This window comes from Lactuca saligna, chromosome 7, assembly GCF_052625555.1.
Source record: "Lactuca saligna cultivar CGN05327 chromosome 7, ASM5262555v1, whole genome shotgun sequence".
NCBI lineage: Eukaryota > Viridiplantae > Streptophyta > Magnoliopsida > Asterales > Asteraceae > Lactuca > Lactuca saligna.
Genome location: NC_136423.1, coordinates 46,138,979 through 46,159,176, shown reverse-complemented (window position 1 = coordinate 46,159,176; position 20,198 = coordinate 46,138,979). Strand labels below are relative to the sequence as shown.

Here is a 20,198-nt window from a genome sequence, read left to right as displayed (position 1 = left end):
TTTTTGTCCCAATATTTCTATTGGATATTTTTTTAAAAGGATAATTGATTTTTTTGCCCTGTAATTCCCACTGTATATTTTTTACTTTTATAAATACCTCCACGATCGCATACAAGATTAGCTTTAGTTAAAAGCCCACTTGCTCTTATCTTTCTCCTTCTTAGGATAATACTATAGCCAAGCACACGTCCCATCTTTTGCAACCAAGCTATTAAATCGTCACAAGATTTGAAAGTCTAAAGTTGACTTGTTTTGGTTAAAACTTACAATGCTACTTAACAATTCATGAAGATAAAATATATGCTAATACCATGTTTGTCTAAAATTCTGACGAGTTGTTGAAAGCTTCACCTCCTTCGTTTGGTTGAAAACTAATCATTTATATTGATGTAAAATGTTATAGAAGTTCTATAGAAGTAGTAATTGAGATTTATAAAAAAACGAATAATGTTAATTATAGATGTGTAGTACTTGACATTTATATAAAAATGAATTATTTTTTGAAATTTGTAAAAGTTATAAATAAAATGATGCGTTATTCTTTCAAATTGCAAACTGTAAAAAAAGTTTTTTTTATTTTTTTATTTTTTTTTTATTTTTTATTATAGAAAACAATAAATTATTGTATAAAAACAAATTTATAAAAAATGTTTAAGTTAATATAACAAATAATGCACTACATTAAAAATAAACTACTGTTGAGGGACCAGAAATTAAATATCTTTATTAAATTATTTCAAATAAAAATGAAAAGAAAAATATACAACATGGGTAAATAGTTGTGGGACAAAAATCAAAAAGTTGCATGGTTAATAGAGAAATTAAATTGATTCTTATTTTTTATAGCTATAAATATTCTTACCACTAACATTATGATACGTATCATCATTCCATTATTAATTTAATTTTATTTGATATATTTTTAATATACTCTTAATGAAATAGTTAAGTAAATATAAAATGGTAACATATATTATATTTTAATAAAAAGAAATATTTTTAGGTATAAAAGATAGGAGACAATTTAATTTCTTTTTTAAATATACTTTATGTATTTCTTAAAAATGGATATTAATTGAGATAATAAATTGAATGTTAGATTTGTTGTTTTTTTTTTTTTTTTATAGAGTTTTAATTTCCCAAAAATTAGTATTCTAATTTTATTAGAATCGTTGTTGAGTTTTTGAGTAGATTTTTGTGCTTCTGTTAGAACATTTATCGTGCCCAATAATAAATTATAATTGATTTTCTGATAATTTAGAGTTAATTACATATTTGAATAATTTTTATAATTATGTATAAATTATAATAAAACGTGGGGCCAAATAGGTTTAACAAGGCCAAATAGGTTTTAACAATCATATAAATCCATTATTATATATAGTATATAGGTCTAATACAAGTATTAATTAGAACACCAAAAATCAGGGGGGCCATGGCCCCGGACACTCTCATAGCTCCGTTCTTGACTGTCATCTCCATCGCCATAGTTGTCGCCCTCCACCTCCGCCCCACTACCCACACCTCCCCTATCTCCGCTACCATCACTTCCACTACCTCAACCATCATCACCTCCGACACCACAAACACCAACATAGCCAATCTTTTTTTATGAAGACTTACAAAAATAAACAATTTTTTTTAATGAAGATTAAGACATGGAAAAAACGACTTTTGGACCATATTATATTATACACACATAGAAAAATACATAAAATATTTTACCTCTTAAAAATACATAAAATATTTTACCTCTTAAAAACAATCTCCACCTTACAAACAAGAGCAACCGCCATAAGGTGTGAAGCCACTACCGAGAATTGCTGTTATTGTTGTAAAAACACTTCCCACATGAATACATGATGCAATAGTTTACAAGGTGACAGGCCATAATAATATTAAAACTTATGGATAATAAGGGTCTCCCTCGAAAAAGCCTTCTTCATGTGGAACAATGCCAACGAACTTGACATGTATGTCATAGTTTCCCATTGCACGTTGCGTTTCTTGAATTTTATCTAAAAACGGCTTCGCACTCAAAGATTCAAGATGAGATAACAAGGCAAAGTTAAAGATTGTGTGAGAAACAGAACACCCAAGCTTCTTGATATTGGGAAAAGATTGCAGCAAAGTTTGATCTCCATCACCTAAACCGAGCCTGGAAATGGTATGCATGTTGAATAATACAGGATACCTTTCATGGGAAACCAGTGCGATGACCCTTTCACTCCATAAATACCTCAGATTCTTCATATTACCCATATTACATGGTGAATACAATGAATCTTGATGCTTTCCTTTAACAATGAGAGTTTGAAGCCTCAAGAGAGTGGCCTCCGAGAATGAGACCTCACAGTAGCCTAACCAAACTGCTAAGTAACGTAAATGAATTATTATTGGTATGTCGCTGAAATCAGACATTCTAATATTTAGCAGATCCAACACCCTAAGAAGCAAAGACGAAGGAACCCATCTTCTACTCACATAATCCAATGCTCGAACGCTAGGAAAACACAAAACTGATCTTGTGGGTGCGATAAAACCATGTGAATAAATCTCAGATAGAAGTTTATAATCTGTGAAGAGACGCTGTTGCTTCTCTCTACTAGACCGATCTGGCATACCTAGTTTGTAGTAGAACTTCTCTTCAGCAGCTTTTATCAAGCATAACTCTCTCAAAAGATCATGCAGACGACATGATTTGATTCCACCATCAGACCTTCTATTGACAACAATCAACAGGTTAAGGGAGCAATCAAGGACATTAGAATCACCCTTAACAGTGAAGATCTGATTGATCTTGAGGAGGGCAGAGGATATGAAGTTTTTTCCCACTAAGCCGTCGAATCTTTTCGATTTTTGAACATCGTCAATCTCCTTGAGGTAGGCAGAGGAGATGAACTAATCAATGGCATTTTCAGCCTCGTGTACCCCATTTATAAGTCTTCGTTTCCAGTTTTCCATATCTTCGGCCTCATGTAGTTGTTCTTCTTCGGTGTTCATGTTGTTAAGACCGGATCCAATCAGGTCCTGGAGCGTCTTATAAAGCAATTCGATTTCAGGCTTTTTTGCTTTGATTAAGTCGTTGCTGCTAATCAATTTATTACTGTCATCGTAAAGTAACTGCTCCAAGTTCTCCATGAACACATCCAGATCCGTGGTTGTCATCTCTCAGTTCTCAAGTCAACTCTACTGGAAAAAGAAAGAAAAAAAGATTGAGCTAAGTGGAGACTTGGTTGATTTCAATCACGTTGGGAGCGTAGGAACGGTGGTCGCATTTCTTCCGAATGATGGTCAACTTTTATTTACTTATTCTTCTTAATTTTTTGAGTAATTATATGTTTGGTCCATAAATTACACCAACTTGATGATGGTCAAATTTTATGGTCAACCCATCTATGCACTTTAGTGTGTTACTCGTCGGAGAGTATAAGATGCACAAAACATATAAACACACACACACACACTAACTTGATGAGATTGGAAAAGAAGACCAAGAACTCGCCGATCACCCCTACCACCACTTACCACAACATATCCATCAGAAATCGTCAATCCACTAAAAACCATTGGACACCGCTGCCTCTCACCTACTACCATTTGTCTCCTTCTTTTACCATCTAAACTCCTCGGATGATCTACCCTCTTTTTAAAGATTAAATCTGAGTGGTAAGGTAGAAGGTGGGAGAGGAGAAGAAAATCGGAGTGCAAAATCGATACCCTTTAGTCGGAATAATTAGAGGCGGCTAGGGTTTAGTCATCGCCGATTTGCATGCTAAGTGCAGATCTGTAACCCAACGCAGCCGCCAGAGACCTCTCGACCACCACCGACTGCTCCTGATTGATCCACCAGACCATCCGGTGAGCACGATAACCAATGATTTCTAAAACTAACTTCCGACGGCCAAACAAGAGGTCTCGTCATCGCCTTGGTTGTTTCCAACCAAACTCCCACCTCATTCTCATTCGTTTTTCCCCTTGCACCCTATATCTAACCGTTTAGAAGAAATCAAAGCAATATCTAACTTATTAGGCTTCAAATCAGAAGAAATCGAATTTGCATTAGAAGTTTTTTTTTTTTTTTTTTCATACGAGAGGTTGTTCTACATATTCATACGAAGATATAATTAGATTTTTTTATTTTATTTTTTTTATTTATTATTATTATTATTTTTAATGTATATGTGTTAGTTTATGTAAGTAATTTTTGGATTTGATTTCGTAAATGGATTTGATGTCTTGAATGGAGTTTTGTGTTAGAATTTTTTCTGGATTAGAACATGGATTCTGTTTTCTGCGGTGACCGATTTAGCGGTGGTGGTGGTGGTGGTGGTGGTCGGAGGTGATTATTCGATAGCCAAATACCATGAAATTAATAACTAATTTTCTTAATGGATTAATAACTAGATAAATTTTAAAAAAACAAATAAGGACAAAACGATCTTTTTATGTCACGAGGGATGAAGTGTGCAAGTTTTAAACAAACGATGGACGATCCGAGTTAATTTTTGAAAATAGGGACTAAACACACTTTCTGTTATGTGCACGAGGGACGATTGATGTAATTTACCCTAATGTTTTTGTTTCACATTTCCCTTGGTCCATGTAACATCCAAAAATTTAACACCAAAAATTTCATTTTTAATCAAGTTATTATAAAACTAATAGTATAAAAACATCCATCATGTCAACCTATATCAAAACCAGTGTGTCAATTATCAAACATGTCATAATGAAACAATATCGGAGTATAATCCTAAAGATATCATGTGTGAAAAATCATAGTGTGATGCGCTGCGTGTAACACCTATTCCAGGAATTGTTTAATGGATGCAAGTTTTTAGGGTTTTGGTGCATGGACTCGACGAGTTGGGAGCCCCAACTCGACGAGGAGAGTCATTAAAAGGATCGCGGGATTGGTACCCTATTTAAAGGACTTATGTCTCATTTTAGGGATTGGTACCCTATTTAAAGGACTTATGTCTCATTTGCAGCCTCTCTTAATTCCCCTTTTGTCTAGAGAAACCCTAGTTCTTGCCCTTCCTCTCTTTGAGTGTGTCTGTGTGAACTTAGGAGTGATTCTTGGTGCTCTTTTGGAAGGAACTTGAAGCTTGAAGAGGTTGTATTGAGTGGAAGGTAGTGTTTCTAGCATTGGATGCTTTGCATACACGTAAAGTTTGCAACTTTACGTGGTAACTATACCATAAATGGTTGGATCTGTGATTTGGACCTTTGGATTCCACTGTAAAGGACTGAACACAAGAATGACTGAAGGGACTCGACGAGTTGCTTAGCCAACCCGAGTCGGAAAGGGTTTTCCCATTTGCGGGATCGTGAGGGTTTTCGGTTAGGGGTTTACGATCAAGGTTTCAGTTAGAGATTTCGACTTATAGTTTTCGGCCTTGGGACATAAAGGAACCCGACGAGTTACTCTAATGACTCGACGAGTTATCCCGTAAACTCGACGAGTTGCTGGAAGCACTCGACGAGTTAAGGTCAACATGAACTATTGACCTTGATTGATTGACCTTAACTTTGACCAGGGTTGACCCGTAGGACGTTTATAATGTTTCAGGATTATGACAGGTTAATCACATGATGATTATAGGCAGTTGAGTTGGAGTAGTGCGTCAGGACTTACTGGGTCTTACATTGTTAGTCCAGTAGCTAGACTTATCCACGAGACTTTAGCAGTGCGAGGTGAGTCTTCTCACCATACTAATGGGTTTAAGGCACCAAGGCCGACCCGTTTTATGTTATGTGGTACACTTGCTGTAGTAGGAATATGTGGTATGATAGTTAGCTTTATGCTAAGTGGTATGCTAAGTGATTATATGATATATTGTATGCTAGTTGTCTTTGTGATATTTGCATGGAAGACCATGTGGGGTAGCTCATGGCATAATGGTATAAGACCCTGGGGGAGCCTACGGAATCCTTACAGGTTTATGTACATGTTATGTGTAGATACTTCTGTAATACATGATATGCTATTTGATTATATATGATATTGGCAGGGAAGACCCCGGGGGAGCCCATGGCATTGGATGTAAGACTATGTGGGGTAGCCCATGACATTCCTAGGTAAAGGCCATGCGGGGTAACCCATGACATTGGAAGTAAAACCATGTGGGGTAGCCCATGACATTCCTAGGTAAAGACCATGTGGGGTAGCCCATGACATAATGGTGTAAGACCCTGGGGGGGAGCCCACGACATCCTTACAGGTTTTTGTATGTATGACTTATGTATTATAGGTAGCTTTTATAGCTAGCAAGATATGTGGTGCAGGTAGCTTCTATAGCTAACAGGATATGTGATATGTGGATTGTATGTGTGGTATGCTTTGGGAAACTCACTAAGCTTCGTGCTTACAGTTTTTTTTTTTATTTTTTTTTATTTTTTTTTTAAGGTTTCATGTATCATTGTTTTGAAAAGGAAGGGCCCAGATTGATCGCAGTGTACACACCTATGAATTCCGTAACGAATGATTTTGGGATGAACTCTGATAACTGTTTTACTTAATGATGAATTGAAATGTTGGGATAAATGGTATCAGTGTTTTAGCTATACTAAAAATGAAAATTTACCCTTGATTTTTGGGTCGTTACACTGTGATCATGCCGACTCCTTTCCTTTTGAAGAAGAAGTACTTGAAACCAAAACTGAAAACTGTAAGCACGAAGCTTAGTGAGTTCCCCATATCATACCACATACCATACACATAACATATTGTCGGCATATTGGGGTGCCCGACCTACCCTGTTGAGCATACCTGGGTGCTCAACCTACCCAATGTCAAACATACCGGGGTGCCCGACCTACCCCTTATCTGGCATATCTTGGTGCCCGACCTACCCTACAGTATATTTCAACCGGTTACGAGGACTATTTCACCCCTACCACTACCATATAATACCATATCATAACATACTCATATTGTTAGGCATACCGGGGTGCCCGACCTACCCCTGTCAGATATATCTGGGTGCTCGACCTACCCTGCCAAGCATATCTGGGTGCTCGACCTACCCTTTGGTTTATCTCAACCGACTACGGGGTCTAACCTACCCCTACCACTATCACATAATAACATAACATATTGGCACATTATCATAACAAATAGTGGCACACCGGACTATTATCACACAGACAATCATCTACTACATACTCTTACTAGTGGGCCGACCTTGGTGCCTTAGACCCACTGCTACAGGAAGGTAACTCACCTCGCACTGCTGAAGTCCCATGGACAAAACCCTAGCTGCTGAATGACAGATTCCCGAACTGTCAACATCAAAACAACACCCAATTAATAATTGGGTTCCAACACATAACCATAAGTCCATGCTTAGGGTAAAAGACTACTTTACCCCCATCTTAGCATGATTTAAGCCCAAAGCCCAATCCAAGGGCCCAAAAGTCCAACTATGAACCAAAGCCCAACATATGACCCAATTTTCCAAATTGGGCCCGAACCTCTACATGGTCTTACTCTAAGGCCTAACCATTTATTCCCGCATTCCAATGGTCCAACATCTCATAATCATCAAGCCCCAGTTATGGCCCATCTATGGCCTAAATTTTCAAATTGGGCGTAAACCCCTCACATGGGCCTTACCCTAAAGCCCATCCAAATATTCTAGTCCATATACTTGTTGTTGGATGGCTTGTCAATAGCTCAATTGAAAGTCCCAACTCAAGGCCCAAGCAAAATTAGGGTTTTCACATAAAATGACGGTTAGGGTTAAGTGTTCCTACTTAACCCATTAAGGACTTAATCTATTAAGTCCATCACTCTACTAGGTCCAACATACAATATGGTCAGGATTAATTCATAATTCCAATCTAGTGGTCCAAACACGTGGGCCCCGACAATTCCAAATTAACATATCCAAAATTAGGGTTTTCTAAATCCTAATTAGGGTTTCCAACCCAATCGTGATCTAATTAGTTCATTTGTTAAGCTTTTAGGTTAATTAATTGTTAATTAAGTCGGGCATCACCCACTACCACCTCAGGTAGTGGTTGTCAATGGCAGTGGCCACCACTTCATGGTGGTGGTGGTTATTAGGGCTGTCAAATATGTACCACGGAGAATCAACCAACATGTTACCAACCGAACCAAGAAAGTTGGTTACCAACATATTTGGTAGCCAACATGTTTGGTTGGTAGTATCGTACCAATTCAGTAAACTTGGTACGGTAATGGTATTAAATTTTAAATACCACGGTATTACCGTACCAACCAATTCATATATATATATATATATATATATATATATATATATATATATATATATATATATATATATATATATATATATATATATATATAATCGAAATCATATTTTTAAATGTCAAGTGTTTACTGTTTACGATTTTAAAAATATGATATTATACATTAGACTTAGTCAATACTTATTACCACATTAGATTAAAAAAACTGAAAAGTTACTTATTAAAATTTCTTAATAACTAGAATAGTTAATTTACTAATTTATATTACTAGACGAGAAAGTGTCCCATATCATGACTCGTCTTTAAGTATTACAATTGAAAATTAGATCAAAGTTGCTAATATACCATTACCAATTTGTACCAACCAAACTTGTTGGTAGCCAAACAAGTTGGTACCAAGTATAGTTGGTACGGTACTTGTAGCAAAAAATTTATACCAACTATAGTTGGTATGGTCACGGTTTGAGTAAAAATCAATTGGTATCGTACCATGTTCAGCCCTAGTGGTTATGATTCTAAACCAAAACATGTTTAAACATCTAAACTAGCAATCCAATCACACAATGCACACCGCCACCCAACATGGCGGCTGGTGGTGGCAGCCACCACCTCACAGTGGTGGTGATGGTGGGTTTCCTTCAGGTTTTCCAGCCATTCAATACATTATACATCATAATATCCCAAATAACACACACACACACACCCAATATAACACACACACACACACACACTTTGCCCGGAACAGGAACACAACCACCTACCTATTGGCGTACGATGACGACGACGATACGAACGGCTGCTGGAGCGGCGGCGACGCTCGTGGCTGGGATGTAGCAACATGAGAACGGGGGAGGGGCGAACGGAAACCACCACGAACAATAGCAACGCTAGCCGCTGACGTTAGCGACGACTTCGTCTTCAATGGAGGAGAAGAAGAAAAATATGACGACTCGCGGCTACACGTAACATCACCGACAGCAGGGGCTGTTGGGATGGCATCCGATGGTGAGGTTGTAGGTGGAGGAATGACGACTCTTCATCATCATTAGCAGCCGAACGACAACGAGAGTGGCGATGGTGGCATCTTGGTGACTCTCCGGCTTCAACAGGCGAAGAAGTGGCAGCCGATGGTGGGGGTCATAAGGTTGGCGACTGAAGGTTAAGGTAGGGTTAGGGTTATGAGAGCATGGATGACGGGTTATATACTTCCATCCAATGATCAAACTTCAGCCATATTAACATTTTTAGTCCCTCCCCCTCTCATTCTTTTCAACTTAAGTCCCAATAATCACCATGCAGCTCTTGTCTTCATAAATATTTACAAACTGAATCCGTAGTTTACCTTTTAGCCCCGACCTCTAAAAATCATTTCATAACAAGTCCAATATTTTACTAAAAACCCCCTGACTTCTGAAAATCTTTACAAAATAACTCTCGGAATTACATTTTAACCCCCGAAAATCCAAATTATATTATTTGGCTCCCCAAAACCAACACCCCGCTAAATATTATGGACTTTAGGACTACTATTTATTTATTAATCTTTATCTATTTATATATTAAATAAACGGGATGTTACAGTCCAACTATCTAAAATGTTGCAAGGATAGTCCCTATTTTAAACTAAACTATCATGTTTGGTCCCTGACATTTGACGTCTCTTTCCCATTTAACATCCCTCACATGTTAGAAAGAGTGCATATGAGTGCTGTAAACGAACTGAACGTTCGGCGGGAAATTCGTTTATGTTCGTTTATTTAATAAATGAACGAACATGAACAAAAATTATCGTTTGTTTAATTAAATGAACAAACATGAACAATGGTCTCGTTCGTTCATTTATGTTCGTGAACGTTCGTTTATGATATTCATTTACGTTCGTTTATGTTCGTTCATTTAAGTTTATTTATATTCATCTATATTCAATTATTTTTTATTATATTGCTATATTATATGTTCGTTTATATTCATATATGTTCAATTGTGTTTTTTTTATCTTTGTTCGTATATGTTTGTTCGTTTATGTTCGTTTAGCATGTTCACGAACATAAATGAACGAACATGAACAAAGTAATTTGTTAAACGAACGAACATGAACAAGAAAATCTCGTTCGTTTATCCGTTCGTGTTCGTTTGTTGTTCGACTAACTTAAACGAACGAACATGAACAAGACCTTGTTCATGTTCGTTTGGTTCGTTTACAGCCCTACATATGACTGAAACGAATTAAAAAAATATTAAAATGTGGACGTGATAAAATCACTATGTTGATTTAATAAACATAATTAAAATTAGTTTACGAATAAACATGAAGAACCTTCGAACTAATTGATGATTACTTATTTGAAAAAAGAATTATACTTTCAATGGAGTTGAGGATGATGAAGTCATATTGTGACCATTCTCACTTCCTATAATGGGGCCTTAGTAAAAATATTGATTTAGTGATAATCTTGATGGATAGATTACACACATCATGATACTGGTATTTGTTGAGAGAATTTGTGAGCATATGAAATAAAGAATCGATGATCGCTTCTCAAACGTACACCCCGCCTATATGTGTGTTTAAGTTACACCTTAAGGAAACTTTAGAACCACAGAGATTTAATGCCTTATATCCATCATACTATAAGTAATTAATCTTAGGAACCCAATACGTCATTATAAAAAATAATATGGTACAGAACATAATTGTACCCACACATTAACTTATTAACAAAATAGTATGAACCCCACAATAACGTTTATTTTCCAATATTCTTCCACTTGGGCCAAGTCGTTATTTGTATGTATGTTTTTATTATTTATTTGGCCAAGTCAATTTCATCTCGTTTATATTAACACCAAAAGCAGAAAAACACAACCTGACATACAATTTTCAACACGAGACCTCCACTTGATCATACTTTGGTGTCTCATATGATGCTTAGGATTAATTTAAACCAAATGACTTTAAAGTTAAGCTGTAATGTAATACATTTGTCTATATAGAAAGTAAGTATGTATAAGTTATCAATATAAACAATTTGCATATTATGGAGAAACAATAATAAAGTATTTAAATAATTAAAATTAAAATTTCTCATAAATCACTATGTTACAATTACATTATAGCGTTTCATATAAAAGATATTTATTTTAAACATATGAATATTAATTCTTTTTTCTAAAATACCATCTGATTTAATGTTATTTTACTCAAATTTCCGGTAAATTTTCAATATCGCTTAGAATCTTATTAATAAATTAATGTATGTATTTAAATTATAATTTTATTTATCATACGATAAAGAAAAAATATGATGCATTTGTTGATAAAATTGGAATTTTTTAAAATAATTGAACATTAACTTTAAGTCTAGCAAAGGTATAAGAAAAATTAGAATAGTTTTTGGGACTTGCACAATTTCAACATGTGACGATTTAGTAATATATATACCTTTTATTTTATTCATTTTGGCGTTAAATGTGTTTTTAATAATTTTTGGAAACATGGAATAATCTGTTAGCTAGAGATTCTAATTTACCTATTTCATGTTAGTCAAATGAGTATCACCCTACATTGTAAAATAGAATAGGATTGAAGGTGAACTCTCAAGCATTTATAAATATTTCCTCATCAAATTCAATATGGATAGTTTCTATTTGTATTACATAAACATAAATACACAAAATATTACAACAACATTTATATGCATGTGAGAAAAGAATAATTGTCATGTGGGATGATTATTTACAATCCATAATCATAATCATTACTTATTACAAATCGCTGATATACATCCTTCATTCTTGATTTTATCCAGATTTTTGCACCATATATATATAATTGGGTGGAAAATGATTTTCATGCGGGTTGTTCTACTTGTCTGTTTTTCCACACGATTGGAGCTACCAACATCCACACTACAAACATACACACATAAAATCATTTCACAAAAAATTGGTTTTTGGCCATTTATCAAAAAGTAAAAAAAAAAAAAAAAAAAATCTGTATATTATATTGGAAGTTAGAAAACTCACAGTAAACGCAAACAGCTAGCCACTCATTTACTATTCTGACCCAAGTACTCGTCCAACCAACATCGATAGTCCACCTGCATTTATAGAGGGCAATTTAGTAAATTCAGACAATGAACTTAATTAAAATTTCAAAGATCTTACTTTTTCATGGGGTGGTGATAATTCCAGCCTGTCAACAACATTGCGAAATACATTGCTCCCGTGGCAAACACAAGGTGGAAGAAACCGAAACCATATGGCACTGCGTCTTCATCTTGTGTTTCATCCTTTTTGAACTGCATATTTTATATTACAAAAATAATATTATTAAATTTTTAATAAAGCTGGTATATATTTTATTACACTTACCTGAAAGCATTTAGAATCAATTCCAGTTGAAAATGTCGCAATAACAATTGCAAGTACAGCAACAACAAAGCTCTGTTAATAAATAAATAAAAAGTGAGTCAAGTAACATTATATCTATATTTAGTGTACTATATAATACTATATATATAATCTACTTTTTCATACAAATCAATTTTAGACCAATATTTTCTAATTCACTCATTTGACCCGATATCCATAAAATAAATTCAAAATTCAGGGGCTTACTATGATGGTTAGCCAGTCTCTTGAGGCTTCAGATTTCCTAAGACATTTATCATCTGGCGGTTCACTGTAGGCACAAAGACGTGGTCAAGTTGTAAGCAACAAGACTGCAAAACAACGTTACAGTTTATTACACAGGACATGACATGACATAATACATTTTACAGAAACTTAAAAAAATTATGAGCATGTCATTATCCCATTTAACAAAAAAGTATAGTTTTGTTTCGTATCGTGTCATGTGTAACGGACCGGACCTAAAAGTGAAATTGTACCTTCTGATGGCAGACCAACATAGGAATACGACATAAAGGCCCATAAAACCTGGAGTTAAGAATCCGGCGCTGATCTATTTAACATAAATGTATATACAATCAATATAACGTGACACCGTGACGAATGGAAATATTTTAATGATTAAAATTACTTTTGGGTGAAGAGAGACGCTTGTCATAAGTTGTAGCAGTACGAGTGTCCATGTGATGAAGAAAATGTTGAGGAGACAGCTCGGTTGTGGCGTGTACCAAATGTACATCAAAATGATTCCTAGAATCGATACGATGTATGCGACAGTTGCAAGCAACATGGAATGGATGTGACTGGACAAGATCAGTTACCCAGTGTTACTTTTTTTACTTAATGGACTTAATACAGAGTTTCTTTTTTGACTTAATAAAGAAAGTCAGAGAAATTTTTACCATCTGACGGCATATTTTTCGGACAAACAACAATCATTGAGCCATGTAATGAAGCTAATTATACTTATTAGTTGAATTAGTAAAAAGACCCTACAAATAGAAATAGACAAAATGGTTTAGAAGTTGTCATATTTTTATAAGTCATTAAATGACAAAAGATGCGATGGTTAAAAGAAGTTAATTAATACCCTGCACCAAAATGTGCTACATCTCCTGCCAAACAAAAAGTTAAACATGTCAAATTAATGCTAATAAGGAAATTCTTGCATGATTAAAAATATAATGCTATTACTAACCATATATTAAAATCATTTGGGTAGGAAGAAAAAATGGCAACACAATTAGGGCAATCATGAGGAAAATTTTAGCAGACCACCAACCAGAATGCCATAATTCTTTTCGTACATGTAACTTTGAGGTACCAGCGGTTGAAAGAAACATTGTTAAATAAAATATCTAATATTATATATTATTAAGGCTTTTACCCAAAAATAGGAATGAGATATAAAAAGATAAAATAGAAATAAATGAGATATAAAAGGATACAAAACATCCCATGCTCACTCTCAAAACTCCTTCTGTGCCTAAACAATCTTTACCACCTTGACAACTTTTCAATCCTACAACAAAATAAATAAAAACAAAATTCAAAACATTTTCAATTAAAATTTAAAAGTAATATATAAATCTTACTCTTCATTTCGGTCAATGCGCTAGGTCCATAATCACGAACAGCCCACGCGAGCAAATTTGCTAAAAGAAACATGAGACTGTATACGTATCTTGCCATCCACGGATTGGATCCATGGCGGAATTGGGTCAACCAAGAACCCGTTAACAACTTCGCATACCGATTGCTAATACTGTTTGATGTTGATGTCTCCTCCATTCCAAGTTCTAATCTTGATATGATCATTAATTACACGATGCGAATAGACCTAATGAAATTACTCCACCGAATCCCTTCTCATCTGTAATTACCAGTATAACAAAATATTTCCTACGTCAATTTTTATCTGGATAACATATATGTTAATTTAATGATCAAGTCATTTAAAAGTAGATTGAAGGTTTTTTTTTTTTCTATTTGTAGTTTACATAGATGGAAAATGATCATAAACCTTTATATCCTTCTTTTTGTTATGGCTACGAATCAATACAAATGTTGCATACGATTCCACTAAGCAATTCTCGATTACAACGATCGATACGTGGATTGGATCTCTACATTTTTTTTCTAACCTAACTTCAAAGTGACCTCTCTTTTCAAGAGTCAAGGAATGTATATTTATATTAATATATTAGTGATATTAATTAAAAAAAAAAGATAAATTAGTACATATATTCTTGTTAGACATTTTATACATTTTAATCGATGCTATGTATTCTTCACTTTAAGGATGCAAATCCAACAAAATAAGCATAAGCATAAACCGTTGTTTATGTTTTATACATTTATGTATTTAACTTTGTCTTTATTTCTAATTTAGCAATAGAAGATAAAATGCGTTATGAACAGAAATATACATGCATGATATCAACTTTGGGAATCTTTTACTTAATTACGTGTACGTTTATATTCCATTTATGTCCACTAATGACTAATGTCATAAATGAATAAAGTTGATAATAATAGTGATTTGTGAAACGTCAACAATCAGATATAACACAAAATATAAAATGAATTTTATAATTATATGTGTAACATCAGCTACTACGAAATAAATAAAAAAATGGTGTAATTATGGTACAAAAGTGTGATATAATTGTATTTGTTCATTCTTTTCGTGTCCCTTAAACTATCAGGCGTAAAAATACTTTACACGCAATAAGCATTTGTACTGTACAAATGGCTGACGGACGTGATTTTGTAACCCCACTATGAAGGCGATGATTACGACGCTAGGATCACGAGGAATCCATTGTAATGCAGAAATCAGATTAAAAGCAATTGGTGATAAAACAGAGGAGGAAAATCGAACACATTCATCAAAATGACTCGAACTAAGATGATAATCAAAAGCATTACAACAAGGAGCAATTGGAACTTTAAAATCGACTGATCTGTAGTCTCCAGATCTTATGAACATAAAAAACAGAGCTTAAATCACACAGAGGGTTAACTATTAACTATTATGCATATACTTATATACCAACGGTTTGATTTAATCAGATTAAAGTAATGAAAACGCACCTGATGTGAAACGAGCTGAATCAATGTAAGAACTGCGATCGATAAGATTATATTGTAATCCGTCAAATGAAGTTTTTCAGGGTTTCTTCGTAAGCAAGGTTTGAGAGAGAGAAAGAGACAGAGAATCCACCGCTCCACCGGAACACCACCACCACCACCTACACAATTCCGGAAGCTTTTTACAAGGAGAGAGAGAGAGAGAAGAAATCCTGCTTTTGAGTTATTTTAATGTGCTCTTTTTCTCTTTTCTTTTCAATCTTTTCATACCTAATACATACATATACATATACCTATATATATAGATATATTTATATACAGGGAGAGATTGCTTTAGGAGGAGGAGAGGGTTAGTTTTGGTATTTGACTCTTCTTTTCCCGCCGAATGGCCGTTTGATACGTCGTAGATTAAAAAAAAGAAGAAGAGAGGAATTACTGGGTAAAATGAAATTCCAACAACAAAATTACATATAATTCAACCAAATCGTACATATAATAAACAAAGAAAAAAAAAATCATTTTTGTTATTTTTAAGGCACATCCAATTCAATGATTAAACTCATAAAGATTTTTTTTCTTTCTAATCTTTTGGTTAACCTTTTCAAAACAGTTTTTTTCTTATATAATTTATCATCTTTTTAAACATGGCACTTTCTATTAAAAATCTAGCACAACCTAAATGATGAGAGATAAGGGTGATCGTTTAGGACTAATCGTTCTATGAGCCCTAATTTTTTGTTGGGCTATATGTATCTTAATATATAATTGTTAGTTTATTTAAGAAAAAAAGTAAGATAAATTATAGGAAACCAGAATGAGCCAAATTCAAAAGTCTGAATTTGATAGATTAGTGCAAGAACAAATAAGCAATAACATATGTATAATTATCGTTGATCATAAAGAAAGTTGGTAGGTACAACCAAAATGGGGGAAATAAAATCATTGAATTGTAAACTAACGACCAATTAAGCAATGAAGCAACTATAAGACGATTTAGTCGATCATGTCTTCTCAATTTCTAAGTTTTAACAGTTAGAGTCTCAATGCGTATAATTTTTGTTAACCATTCTTATCACTATAACACTAATAGAGAGAAGTTTTTGAAAATTGAAATTATTAAAGAATTACTTAAAAGTAACCGTTATCACAAGAAATAGTGAATGGTTAGACTATTTTATATATGGATAAAGATATTACACAAGAATGATCTTGATACAATTTTTTTAGAATGAAAAAGAAAATCTGTTTCCTGAATTACTCATAACCAATTGGATAGAAAATGCACAGCACAACTACCAAACCAATGATTTTTTTTATCTTAATACTATTATTAATAATTTTGTATATAAAATGTTATAAGAAGTATTTTTCTTTAAATTAATGACTTTTGAGAATTGCGTGGCTATATTTGTTTCTTTAAGGACCTTTTTTGTTTCCTCTCGCCCGGGAGCCCAAAAGTATGTTTAGACTGCCCTATTAAAAATAAAATAAATATATTAGAATATAGATATTAGGAAAAAAAAAAGTTTTAAAAGTACGATTTATATATTGTTTTTATCTCATTGCACAACATTTGATGTTGGAAGCATATCCATATAAGAAATCGTCGAACAATGTACTGTGGTTTAATAAGTTAATATCATTTGTTAGGCTCAACAACATCGTAAAATATATGCCAAATCCAAAGCTTGTGAGAAGCAATAACTTCCAACATAATTGTTGGTACGATATGATCATCTCGAGCGAATTGTCCTTGTCAAATGATAAGATGATTTTTCATTGTTCTAACGCATATAGTCAATATTTCCTAGCATGCCTAGAAACCCATGGTGTTCTTTATGAAAATGAAGTATACACTTAACGTCTTCATTGTTAGGTCTTTCAGGTACACAATGCCAAATATTTCAATCATACTCAAAAAGAATTTCTTTAGACATTCAATATCATTATTTTCTCCTATTCTTACATATTTATCATTATGATCGACTAGTGTTCCATATACCTATTGTCGAATATCAACTGTATATTTCTGTAATGGGGAAAGACCTTTACTTCATGTTGCATCGTCCTTCATTTATGAAATAATCTGAATAGTTATATATTGTGTCGAGAATTCAGATGAACACTTTTTTATTCATGTAAAACATCTCTCTAAAGATGTTCTGTATAAAAACCAAATGATTTAAAAAGTAAGTTGTAATAAGATGACAATATCCCTCTTCATGATTTTGATGAATATACTTTTTTTCATTGGTCGTTGACTAGAATTTGATGCTACATATTCGAAATAAAATTTTGAGAAAAAAGTTGTAAAAACAACTAAAGTTAGGATGAATTCATTACAAAATTTTAAAATTTTGGCCAAAGAGGTAAAATTTGGACCAAATTTGTAATAAATTTTGGAAATTGGGCAAAAAATGTAATTTTTAAAAGTTGGATGATCGGTTAACCGAAGAAAATGATTAAATTGAATACGATTACCGGTTTTTAAAACTTACTTGAATAAAAAAGATATAAGAACTAAATCGATTATAAGACCAATATATAAAATTTTTATTATAGTTTTTCCTTTTTAAAAATATAAAAAATGATTGAAAAATCATATATACAGTTACAGAATAAAAAAATAGTAGAATATTATGTGATAATAGAATTTATGATATTTCATATTTGTTTTATTTTATTTTGAAGATTTTAACCGTTACTTTTAAATTATACATTTTTTCATAAGATATTTCCATTTTAATTTTATATATTTTATTAAGTGACTAATTATAGAATATAATAAAGATTTAACATATAAATATAGCTACTGTATAAAATGACATGTTACTAAATCTCGGGATTAAAATGGACAAATATTAAAAGAAAAATTAAGAGGTTGGAGTTTGCTAAATGGTTAGAGACTTGGAGTAACCTTTCAAAAATTCTATCATATGTAATCGTAAAAAAGCTATGCAATATCTTATTCAAATAGTAAAAGGTAGGGGTGTAAATCCTCGATCAAATCTGTAACCCGAAACTGACCCAATACGAAAATAAATGAGTTTGGGTTGAGATTTTTGACCCGCTAACCGTCAACCTGCCAACCCATTTATTTCATGGGTTGGGTTGGGTTACCCGTTTGGGTTCGCGGGTCAACCCGCTAACCCGATTATATAAAAAACATATTTAATTATTTATCAGTTTTGAATATTTGATTATTGTTTAATTGTTTTTCCGATTCCAAAACTGCAAAATATTTTTGAGTCAACTTAGTGCCTTAGCCCCTAAGAAGCCCCTAATCAAAAAGAAATCCAGTATTCAGTCTCCAAACTCACAACTCCGTATCTCCCGTCTCCGTCGATTGAGGTATCAAGTCATCGGCTGTCGTATTGTCGTACGGACAACACTCGTCTTCTCGTCATTCGGCTGTCGCACATCATTCGTCATCGTCACTACTGTTTATGACTTTATATTGAATATTTAAGACTTTATGACTTCATTTTATTTGTATTTTTTAATTTCATTTTAAAATGTGTTGCTTATTAAATGAGTTATACGGGTTAAGTTCGACCCACCGACGCACAAACCCACGAACCCATATACTTATACGGGTTATATGGGTTGGGTTGGGTTGATGTTTTCAACCCGCCAACATGTGACCTGGCAACCCATATATTATATGAATTGGGTTGGATCTATATATTCTGACGCGCCAACCCGTGACCCGCGAACCCAAAAATAATAAAAACATAAATACTTTATTACTTAAAATTAAAAGTACATAATAAAACTTCAAATTGTATCCATCAATTGTCTCCATCATTTTTCACATTTAGTCTTCTTTGCTGCTAAAATTCAATTTATTGGAAGAAACCATCTTCCCCTACCTTTTTTGTTTTGTTCCTACTTATCATTCGGATATTTTCTTCTAGCTCGAGCTTGTCGTCATCATTTAAATCTAGCATGGCACGAGCATCGGAAGAAGTTGTTTATCCACTTGAGCATATTTTTGTTGTTTTTGCTGATGCTTCTTTTAGTAGGACTTTGGTTTCAAATTCTCTCCATTGGAAGAAGTTGTGTATCCACTTGAACATCTTTTCCGTTTCCTCACGAAACAAATGCATAGCCTCTTGAAGAATTTCTTCATCTACGTGACTGCTACTATTTTGGGCTTTTAGGTTGTTGTAAAACCAGTTCATCTTTGAAACACATTTCGAGATTTCTCGCCACTTTGAATTAAGTTGGTTTTGCTTACGGTAGTCATCAACTTTACCCAACTCCTTGCGAAACCTTTCAAGAATGTGTATCCATAAATGGTCATGTGCTTGTGCATTTCCCTACGATGAATCCTCAGAAATGTCAACCCAAGATTGAGTCAGCACTAACTCTTCTATCGAAGCGTATGTTTGAGGCTTGGCCTTTTTCTTCTCTTCCACCGATTGTTTTTCTTTGCGGCGTCGAAGGGG

The 20,198-nt window shown here is 33.8% G+C and overlaps 2 protein-coding genes across 2 annotated transcripts; both read right to left on the bottom strand.

The window, feature by feature from the left end:
* Window positions 1–1,563: 1,563 nt before the first annotated feature.
* Window positions 1,564–3,168, bottom strand: LOC145006894 (putative late blight resistance protein homolog R1B-12). The gene is made up of 2 exons (XM_078965918.1): window positions 2,932–3,168; window positions 1,564–2,901 (listed from the first exon to the last, which is right to left on the bottom strand). Exons 1-2 carry the CDS (start codon window positions 3,166–3,168, stop codon window positions 1,906–1,908), a joined length of 1,233 nt encoding a protein of 410 aa, XP_078822044.1. The 3' UTR covers window positions 1,564–1,905.
* An 8,683-nt stretch (window positions 3,169–11,851) lies between these two features.
* On the bottom strand, window positions 11,852–16,037 carry LOC145007606 (Serinc-domain containing serine and sphingolipid biosynthesis protein). The gene is made up of 13 exons (XM_078966514.1): window positions 15,751–16,037; window positions 14,250–14,527; window positions 14,103–14,176; window positions 13,853–14,012; window positions 13,745–13,769; window positions 13,557–13,646; window positions 13,286–13,457; window positions 13,134–13,207; window positions 12,862–12,925; window positions 12,616–12,687; window positions 12,409–12,542; window positions 12,268–12,341; window positions 11,852–12,150 (listed from the first exon to the last, which is right to left on the bottom strand). The coding sequence occupies exons 2-13, from the start codon at window positions 14,470–14,472 to the stop codon at window positions 12,092–12,094; spliced, it is 1,221 nt and encodes a 406-aa protein (XP_078822640.1). The 5' UTR covers window positions 14,473–14,527; window positions 15,751–16,037; the 3' UTR covers window positions 11,852–12,091.
* Window positions 16,038–20,198: the final 4,161 nt, after the last annotated feature.

Bases quoted from the DNA above. Each gene is read 5' to 3' on its own strand.
- LOC145007606 (XM_078966514.1), bottom strand. From the start codon at position 14,472: ATGATCATATCAAGATTAGAACTTGGAATGGAGGAGACATCAACATCA. The intron at 13,647-13,744 runs GTATTAATTAAC...TTCTATTTGTAG, and splicing joins GTAGCACATTTTGGTGCAGG to GGTCTTTTTACTAATTCAAC. The intron at 12,151-12,267 runs GTGAGTTTTCTA...GTATGTTTGTAG, and splicing joins GCTAGCTGTTTGCGTTTACT to TGTGGATGTTGGTAGCTCCA.
- LOC145006894 (XM_078965918.1), bottom strand. From the start codon at position 3,168: ATGACAACCACGGATCTGGATGTGTTCATGGAGAACTTGGAGCAGTTA. The intron at 2,902-2,931 runs GTACACGAGGCT...GCCATTGATTAG, and splicing joins AACGAAGACTTATAAATGGG to TTCATCTCCTCTGCCTACCT.